Source organism: Cololabis saira, chromosome 21 (assembly GCF_033807715.1).
Source record: "Cololabis saira isolate AMF1-May2022 chromosome 21, fColSai1.1, whole genome shotgun sequence".
Classification (NCBI taxonomy): Eukaryota; Metazoa; Chordata; class Actinopteri; order Beloniformes; family Belonidae; genus Cololabis; species Cololabis saira.
The window spans coordinates 30,380,318-30,390,657 of NC_084607.1; the positions used below are offsets into that span (position 1 = coordinate 30,380,318).

The window sequence follows — 10,340 nt, forward strand, 5'->3', positions numbered from 1 at the left end:
TAGATTTTCACTTAAAATAAGTAGAAAAAATCTGCCAGTGGAATAAGATTTTTTTGCTTGTAATGAGAAGATAAATCTTGTCCCACTGGCAGATTTTTCTACTTATTTCAAGTGAAAATTTACTTGAAACAGGTGAAAATTGTCAAATAACAAGGTATTCTTCTGGTAATGACTTTTGTTTTAAGTGTAATGAGATTTTTTGACAAAAAATTAGAGATTTTAACTAGAAATAAGACAAATATTCCTGGTAAGATTTTGAGTTTTTGCAGTGTGACAAAGAAGAACGAGACAACCCTCCTGTGACGTTAACCACAGATTGTCCTGAAATGTGATCTGGAAACCTCGTTGCCATGACATCATGTTGCAAATCTCGTGAAAGGAGCAGGCCTGGAAACTGGCTGGAACACCTTAGTTGGATCACCATAAATTTGCCCATTAGCCCAACCAGGGCCACAAGAAATGCAAAGAATTTCAAAATGCATGCATCCTAATCTGAAAGAGCAGCAATGAATAAAACAAATCTGGGAGTTAATGAAAAACAAGATGAAAATGACGAAAGCAAAACCGGAAGCAGACCTCAACAGTACACAGGAAACAAGCTCTACAAAATAAAACACAAATACAGACAAGACTGATCAAATGGCACAGACTAAAGTACAGACCAAAGAACAACAATACAACATGCTGATTCTGAACTAAATGGATTAACAAGTTAGTAAGTGTATATCAGCACAAAAATATTACTCTTTATCAGCCTGTTGTAGGTCTCTGCTTTTCTGTTACGGGGAACGTGGGTTTTCTTATTGGTAATGAAAGCTTTTCTCTTTTCACTCTTCTTTGTTGTGTTGCTTGAATCTTTCCTAACCCATGTTATCGTAAAGTGATGAATGGACTACTGAGGAATTAGACAAGAAGAAAAGAAAATTATCTTTCTCAGTATGCATTTAATCATGGAAACGGTTTTGTTCTCCCTTTAGGGGGCTGTTTGTAGATTAAATCTCTGTGGTTTGGACATTTCTTTAGAAACTGGAGGAATTTCTTGACTGCTGCAGAGCTTAGTTGTTATCTTGACTAGTCTTGCAGGAAAAGCCTGTGGCCTCTCACTTTAACGCTGAGACACAGCTGAGAGAAGGTGCCGATGGTTTTAAGATGAGACTGGGACCCCAGAAATATGGAGGTCTGAGAGCGATAGCAACAACAAAATCGTGAAAGGCACAAAAGATAAATTAATATGCCCATGAATGCTGCAAAAACTGATAACTGAAGAAATATTTTTGCTGAAAATGTTTACAGCTCTCCTTAATTTCCTAATCAAACAGAAATGTGGAAAGGAAACTGAAAAAAATATGATTGGGGAAAAAGCATTAAAAAAAAATAAAGAAAAAAAAGAAGATAAAAGGTATTATCTCTAAATATATATATATATATATATATATATATATATATATATATATATATATATATATATATATATAAATTTAAAGATAATACCTTTTATCTTCTTTTTTTAAACAGGTTTTACTTAAGATGCTTGTCCTTATCATTAACATCTGTACAGATGTTTCAGGCAGCAGTTTCACCCTGAGTGATTTATTTAATAAACATTATTGTGAGGTCACAGAAGATTATTCAGAATTCACTTTTGATTCAGTGAATCATAAAAACTTTATTTCTCTTCAAAGCATCACAGCGCAATGTATTTAAATAACCTTGATTGAGATTATAAACCATGACAACAGCACTGTTTTACCAAATTAAATATATGGTGGGAAAGTAGAACAAAAAAAGAAAGCAGAGGCCATTTCCGATCAAATCTCCTAAACAATCCCACCTCTAAAGATAAATGAAGAGACCTTACCTAATAAAGGAAATGACTCACTTGTGGGCTAGATGAACATGAACATAAACATTAAAACGGATTGGTCTTTCCACAAATAATAACACTTGACAAACCTAAAAATATCCCTGCTTGAGAATAAAGGTTCACACGTTCACATGACATTCAAACTTTCCAAAATGATGCTCTCTGTGTTTATGAGTCGCCCACATGAACGCTCACCGTGGAGTGTAGCCCGTAGTCACAGGTGGATCCCACATTAAAGACAATTACTCTTGACTCTGGCGTGATGACACGACTGGTAAGCTCTGGCAGAGGAAACTATTTTCATTGACTGTTGCTTGGTAATAATTTAGATAAAACAGCAGAAGGAAAGCCTTCAACCTTGTCGTTACATTTTTGGAAAGAGCAGTTTTGAATCCTTTGCGAGGTCTGGGAGATTAATTGGAAGCTAAAGTGTGTATGCTTACAGTAAAACAAAGTGCAGCAGCCTGTTCAAAATCAGATCAAATCTCTTTGTGTCATGTCATCAGTTGATGGGTGTGAGGAAGGGAAACGAGGATGTTGCCAACAAGCAGGACAAGCAGCAGTCAGTTCAGCGTCGCAGTACAGAGGTAAGACCATCAATCTGTCTCAACTATGTTGCTACCCAGTCAAAGTTTGATTTATGCCCGTTTTTCACATTATTTGATCACTTTTTAGATGACTTTTTAGTCCTCTGATCCACTCAGACTTTTGAAAGAAAATGTTAATCTTTTACGGGCGACAATCTGGATATTAGATAAAATAGACACAAGAATATATATTTTTTTTATGATATTTAAAAATAAATAAATTACCATTTCTCCCTCAAATTCTTTGTAAAGCTTTTGAAGCAAAGTTGGAGGAGCTAGTTTGCCAGTCTGTGGTGCAGTCCTCTCGCGTTGCCCTCTTTAGTTTTTCTTTCAGGGATTTTTCTTTCTGACTCAATTTGTAACCTGTCTACAAATTAGCTCAACATTGAAATGGGATGTTAAACTTCTTTTTTCATTTTTTTATTCTAAAAATATGGAAGATCACATTAAACATTTCTAGACCAGCTTTCAAACAGACTTGAACAGAATGCATAAAAAGCAGTGTTGGAGTGTGTTTGTGAACTGTGCGTAGAGCGGGGTTCTCCTCAGTGAAAGCCCCCCAGACCTGCGTGCAGGTGGCAGGCTGCGTTTGTTAAGGAAACCTCAAGCTCCGGCATTGTAACTGAAGATGTACCTGCAGGTGTTTGACATCTGAGCGCGCGAGGCTCCAACAGTGACATGAAAGAGTTGATTTCTGAGGCTCCTGCAGATTTACAGTGCAGCATGTTTACCCCCCCTGCAGCTCCAGAGCCAGCGTTCTGCCATGCCGCGCTCCTTCCTCGTCAGGGCCAAACGAACCCACCCGCCCGGCCCGTCTAAGGACTACTGCAGAAAACAGCCCCAGCCTGGACCAGGCGCTGAGGAGGAGGTGACGGGGCACGGTGGGCGGCCTGAAGCCGCCGTGCTGGGGGTCAGAGACCTGCTGGCTGAAGGACCGAGGACAGACCGCGCTCACACCGACGACCTCTGGCCTCCAGGTATGAATGAAACCACATTATATCAAAACTATTAGATAGTTGACCTTCATATACCTTATCTTCCTAATATTATACTGTCAAACGATGACTCCTCTATCACTCTAAATAGAATTGAGAAGAAAATATTATTGTGTGGACTAACAGCAGCTAAGAAAATTCTAGTCATGAGATGCAATGTTTTTAATATATGTCACTGGTTTTTCATTATTTTTGGATGTACTGTCTTTGGATCTATCAATTGTGCGATTACACAGTGCAGCAAAAGAAACTGTGCAGAAAGCAGATTCTCTCTTGCAAAAATGAGTTACATGTAATTGTAATGTGTATTTTAGTGTTTTTTCTATTTTTTGTTGGTGCTTGTTTTTGTTTTTCATATAAGAATTGTGTTTCATGTGGTATTTAAGTTAAGTCTGATAACGCTTGAATGTATTTTGTCAAGACAAGAAAGGAGGAGGGTGGGTGAGGGCGGGGAGATCAGTTGCAGTCATTGGGTGGGGTGGGGTGGGTGGGTGGATTCAGTGCACATTATAATTGCTGAGCATCCTCCTTTGATAATTTTTATACTGTTTATAGTTTATAGTTTTATTTGGATCCCCATTAGCTGCAGCAAAACTGCAGCTATTTTTCCGACACATAATATACAGTACATGACAAAAATTAAAAGCAAACCTAAAGAGGTAGTAAAGAAAAAGAAAAGAAAAATAGAAAAGAAAACAGTAAAAAAAAAGGAAATTCTACTACAAAATATACTTTAGATTTCTGTCAAATAAGACCAGTGCTCCTATTGACACTCACATTAAGGTTACAGTCATTCTCTTAAACTGTTACAAGTATATCTTTGAAATGTTGATGCTCTTCTTGAATATTGTTTGAAATATGGGCTAAAATTATTTTGAAAATCAATAAAAAGTTGGTCATAAAAAAAAACAAAAAACTATTAGATTGTAGAGAGTATAAAGCTAAATCCATGTTCGGCATTCATATTTGTAAAGTCAAACCCACAAAACCTGAACCAAAGCTGTTAAAATAAACAAGCTAAAAATATATTTTTCTGCACATTGATGTGATCCCTTCATCCTCTCACCAAAGCCCCGGCTGAGACAGGAGACTCTTCTCCACTGGGCTCTGCGTGGCTGCCAGGCAGACGGGGGTCCGACAGAGAGAGACAGCTGGAGAGACTGGTCTTCATGCTGCTCAACCACACGTCACACACCGACCTCAAGTCGCCCGTCAGAGAGTGTCCGCTCTGCGAAAAGGTGAGAGGGTTCATCGCCCGTCCTCAAGCTCGCCGTTGAAATGAAAAACAGAAATGAAGCAGAATAAAAGTATCTGCTGCTCGTGATGCAAATGAAGATGGGGATGGGGGGAATGACATCTATTTAATTTGTATGGGAGCTTAAAGTTGTCACTAGCCGCATCTTATCAAAAACAGCGCTTCTTTAGCAAAATGTCCAGCTTTTACAGTCAGGATTGTGTGGTCAAGTTAAACTTTAAGATTAACATGATCAAGAATGAAGACATCTTGATTACATGAGTAAAAGATGAGGCCAAACCCTTAAAACCAAAGAAATCCCACATTACTTGGAATCTTTACAATGGTTGTTTGATTTGATTAGCAGTGAATATCATACATTTCAAACTCTATCAAAGTAAACTCTCAGATTTGCTTCTGTTTCTACTGATGAAGTTTTTCCTCTTTTTAGTCTGAGGATGAAAGATAAACATTGTGAGTGATGCACTTGTGCTGCAAGGACCAGATCGTCCCCGTGGTCTTGTACTCATGGAGAAACATCAAATGTTACGAGGCTTGAGCAGGATGTGATGGTAGTGGCTTTGTATCTCTGTTTTTCTGGCTCTAGTGGCCTTTATTGAGACTGAGGGCAGACAGCCAGTAAAGGCCCAGAGGCCGGGTCGTGGACCTGCAGGACTCTAGTCTTTGATCATGGGGCGCTTTTGCAAAAACTCAAAATCTTACCAAGAATATTTGTCTTATTTCGAGTTCAAATGTTTCATTTTTAGTCAAACAAATCTCATTACACTTAAAACAAGGGTCATTACCAGAAAAATAACTTGTTATTTGACAATTTTCACCTGTTTCAAGTAGATTTTCACTTAAAATAAGTAGAACAAATCTACCAGTGGAACAAGATTTTTTGCTTGTAATGAGAAGATAAATTTTGTTCCACTGGCAGATTTTTTCTACTTATTTCAAGTGAAGACTTACTTGAAACAGGTGAAAATTGTCAAATAAGTTATTTTTCTGGTAATGACTCTTGTTTTTAGTGTAATGAGATTTTTTGACTAAAAATGAGACATTTTAACTAGAAATAAGACAAATATTCTTGGTAAGATTTTGAGTTTTTGCAGTGCTCTTATGGAGTTGAGCTAAATGGCAGCCAGTGCTGAAAGTTTGATCATTATGATTTTACTGTACAACATTTTCAAAGTCCTTTACTACCAGAGATGACCAAGTATGTCTGTGTTGTTCTGGAGTCTCCAGAAAGTTCCTGCTTCCACACTAAGAACTGTTTAACACCTCAGGGCAATAACATTGAAGCCATATCGTATCTCTTCCCAGTCTGTGTCGGATGTCCTCATGTCTGGAAGTGGTCTCCAGGACTTTGTTTGCGACGGCGTCTCCGTCCCACTGCCGCGGACACTGGGACCCCTGCACGTGTCTCACGGGCCCTTCGGCTTCAGGGCGGTGGGCGGCTACAGCAGAGCCAAGGTACCGGCCGTGGACGTGTGTCCAGCTGCAGAGGTGTCAAGTAACGAAGTACAAATACTTCGTTACCTTACTTAAGTAGAAATTTTGGTTATCTATACTTCACTGGAGTAATTATTTTTCAGACGACTTTTTACTTTTACTCCTTACATTTTCACGCAATTATCTGTACTTTTTACTGCTTACATTTTAAAAACAGCCTCGTTACTCTATTTCATTTCTGCCTTTAAAAAAAACTATCCAGTTAAATTGCTCCATCCGGATAGAGTGAATTTGGTTGTGGTTGTTTCAGATGTTCTTGTCCAGTTTTGTTCTTACATCCGTTCCCTCAGATTCCTGCAACTAAACTTGGATGTACATTCCAATAAAGGTTAGGATAAATGATAACATGCCTCTGAAGTTTGACTTTTTGCACCATTACAATACTTATAGGCAACTAGTCATCATATCTCCTGCTCTCTGAAACACATGTTAATGCTCAATAGTACACATATATGGTTCTTTAATATATTTGCATTATACTAAGATACATTCATTTTCAATGGCCTTGTCCTTAATGTTTTTTCCCCCCCTTACATTACTTTTACTTTTATACTTTAAGTAGTTTTGAAACCAGTACTTTTATACTTTACTCGAGTAAAAAACTTGAGATGATACTTCAACTTCTACAGGAGTATTTTTAAACTCTAGTATCTATACTTCTACCTGAGTATAATGAATGTGAATACTTTTGACACCTCTGTCCAGCTGTAGCTGAATGTGGGACCAACTCACCGTGGGCTTTGTGTGCAAACAGGAGCGCAGCTTCGGCTGCAAGGTGTGTGGGAAGGTGTTCAAGCGCTCGTCCACGCTGTCCACTCACCTCCTCATCCACTCCGACACGCGGCCCTACCCCTGCCAGTACTGCGGCAAGAGGTTCCACCAGAAATCAGACATGAAGAAACACACCTTCATACACACAGGTGAGTGGAGACCACGGTAAACACGGCCTGCAGAAGTTCAAGCACCAGACTCTGAACACAAGTGGGCGTCTCCCGCTCAGGGGCGTCAATTGGGTATGGCAAGGTATGGCAGCCGCCACACCTTGGCTTCAAGGGAAAATGTAAATGTTTGTTTTTTTAATACATTTATGGAATTACTCTGTGTCTATTTGTATTGATTATTCTATTACTTAATACATATAGAATAACTACAAATGCAAATCAGAACAACATGATCGATTTCACTAGTTATTGTACACTGCAAAAACTGAAAGTCTTAACAAGAATATTTGTCTTATTTCTAGTTAAAATGTCTAATTTTTAGTCAAAAAAAAATCTCATTACATTTAAGACAAGACTCAAAAACAACCATTTTCACCTGTTTCAAGTAGATTTTCACTTAAAATAAGTAGAAAAATCTGCCAGTGGAACAAGATTTTTTTGCTTGTAATGAGAAGATAAATCTTGTCCCACTGGCAGATTTTTCTACTTATTTCAAGTGAAAATTTACTTGAAACAGGCGAACATGGTAAAATAACAAGTTATTTTTCTGGTGATGATTCTTGTTTTAAGTGTAATGAGATTTTTTTGACTAAAAATTAGACATTTTAACTAGAAATAAGACAAATATTCCTTTTTTTTTTTTAGTTTTTGCAGTGAGCGAAACTGCATTTGAAAAAGTTCCAATTTTCTTGACCACACAGACAGAGCCGGATTAACGGAGAGGCAGAGTAGGCACGTGCCTAGGGCCCGACAGGGGGGGGGCCCAGACAGAGGGGAAAAAAAAAAAAAAAAATTTTTTTTTTTTTTTTTTTTGTCTGCACACATATTAATGGTTGATAACATGCCGGTAAAAACCTAAGGCATATATATATGTGCATTATTACTATATTTAGTATACATACATATATATATACGCATACATACGCACAGGGCCGCCGCAAGGGATGTGCGAACCGTGCGACCGCACGGGGCCTGGCGCCCCAAGGGGCCTGGCGCTATGGGCCGTTTTTTTTTCCCCTATTTTTTTTTTTTTTCTTTATAAATATCAACAGTCACGTTCCATTACAGACCTAAATGTGTACTAGTCTGTGCATATCAATAAATGTGCAATGATGACGCGTGTCTGTTGTTCAATCCAATGATCAGACCAAGCGCAGACACAAGCTGCTCTGATCCAGACGGGTGGAGGTGGAACAAACTGTCACACAATGTCGAGAAAACGAGACAGATTCAGGAAATTTCCATCAGGGGATTTGCTAATCCATCAGTATTTTGCTAATTGGAGAGTTAAAATTGCGCATAGAGACACCAGATCCGACCCGAAAAACCCCAAAATTTCGCGCGCGCTCGCTACGCTCACGCGCGAGGGCCACCCTGGCTATTTCACACAGGGCCTCGCAAATCTCTCTAACGGCTCTGCATACGCATACACATACATACATATACACATACAGACATACATACTACAGCACACTTTGTCTTACTGCAAATTGTATTGGTCTTTGTAGATTTGACTTCTTATTTAACTATTCAATTTAATCAACACATTTAATTAAGATTTTCTGCAAAATGCTCACAATCGATAAGATAAGGATAATTTAATAGCATTTAATAGAGCATTGTAATAACGTATAAATAATAAAAATCTAAAAATAGTCTGATAGACTGTTTAATATACAACACATGACTTATTTTGGAATACAAAGAACCAACTTGACTATGACTTTGCTATGTAAAATGTGAATTAAGTTTTATTAGTAACTTTGGTAAGTTTAAGATTTCATAAATAACATCGATGGAGGGGGGCCCGAAAATCACAGTCTGCCTAGTGTAGTCCATTTATTTAATCCGGCTCTGCACACAGATAAGCTACATAGCAGACTTCTGTGATGAGTATTTGCGGGACGTGTTGATTGATACTCTAGTTAAGTTCTGTGACTCGTAACATTGCCATACCTTAGCTTGGACTGAATTGACGCCACTGGTCACGCTCTCTGCTCTGGTTCTTGCTCAGGTGAGAAACCGCACATTTGCAAGGTGTGCGGTAAGGGATTCAGCCAGAGCTCCAACCTCATCACCCACAGCCGAAAGCACAGCAGCTACAGGCCGTTCAGCTGCCCCGGCTGCCAGCACACGTTCCAGCGCAGGGTGGACCTGCAGCGCCACCAAGAGACGCAGTGCGGCTACGGAACCGTGTACAGCCAGACCTGAGCACACGCACGCACAGACAGGAGGAATGGACATTTGTACAGAACTTTGAATCATGCATAAGTGTAAAAAAAAAAGACTAAATAAAGATGCTTTGAGCAAACACGTGTGGCCTTAAAGATGGAAAGTCTTCATGAATACAGTTGGACTGTGTGCTCTACAAACATGTATCTGCTTTGTTTGCAGTTTCTAATGATGTGATTTACATAAATAAATAAAATAACCAGCACTAATGCAAAAATGGTGTTGTGTATTCCTGTATTATTGCCTCTTTATTAATCTTTATTATCCTCCATGACAAAAAAGTTACAAAGAAAGAAAGAAAGGCAAGCGTCGCATCGAGAGGTCTTTTAAAAAAACGTACCGACTCAAACGAGTGCAGGTGAAAACATTTAAAATTTCACTGAACTATATCTTATATCTTTATATAAAAAAATATATATACATATATATATTATATATACTTTATATATACTTTATCACAATATTCAAATTTTCTAAGACAGTCCTGTATGTATATATATATATATATATATATATATATATATATATATATATATATATATATATATATATATATATATATATATATATATATATATATATACATACATATATATATATATATATATATATACATATATACATACATACATACAGGACTGTCTTAGAAAATTTGAATATTGTGATAAAGTTCTTTATTTTCTGTAATGCAATTAAAAAAACAAAAATGTCATACATTCTGGATTCATTACAAATCAACTGAAATATTACAAGCCTTTTATTATTTTAATATTGCTGATTATGGCTTACATTTTAAGATTAAGATTGCCAGAATATTAAAATTTTTTGAGATAGGATATTTGAGTTTTCTTAAGCTGTAAGCCATGATCAGCAATATTAAAATAATAAAAGGCTTGCAATATTTCAGTTGATTCGTAATGAATACAGAATGTATGACATTTTTGCATTACAGAAAATAAAGGACTTTATCTC

At 37.5% G+C, this 10,340-nt stretch overlaps 1 protein-coding gene across 1 annotated transcript; it reads left to right on the forward strand.

The window, feature by feature from the left end:
• Positions 1–2,367: 2,367 nt before the first annotated feature.
• Positions 2,368–9,560, forward strand: LOC133422486 (zinc finger protein Gfi-1b-like). Its single transcript, XM_061712495.1, has 6 exons — positions 2,368–2,451; positions 3,194–3,428; positions 4,518–4,684; positions 6,007–6,156; positions 6,950–7,115; positions 9,151–9,560. Exons 1-6 carry the CDS (start codon positions 2,374–2,376, stop codon positions 9,345–9,347), a joined length of 993 nt encoding a protein of 330 aa, XP_061568479.1. The 5' UTR covers positions 2,368–2,373; the 3' UTR covers positions 9,348–9,560.
• The last annotated feature ends 780 nt before the right edge of the window (positions 9,561–10,340 follow it).

Excerpts from the sequence above, each read along its gene's own strand:
- LOC133422486 (XM_061712495.1), top strand. The coding sequence starts at position 2,374 with ATGGGTGTGAGGAAGGGAAACGAGGATGTTGCCAACAAGCAGGACAAG. Across the intron at positions 4,685-6,006 it reads AGTGTCCGCTCTGCGAAAAG|TCTGTGTCGGATGTCCTCAT; the intron begins GTGAGAGGGTTC and ends ATCTCTTCCCAG. Across the intron at positions 6,157-6,949 it reads GCGGCTACAGCAGAGCCAAG|GAGCGCAGCTTCGGCTGCAA; the intron begins GTACCGGCCGTG and ends GTGTGCAAACAG.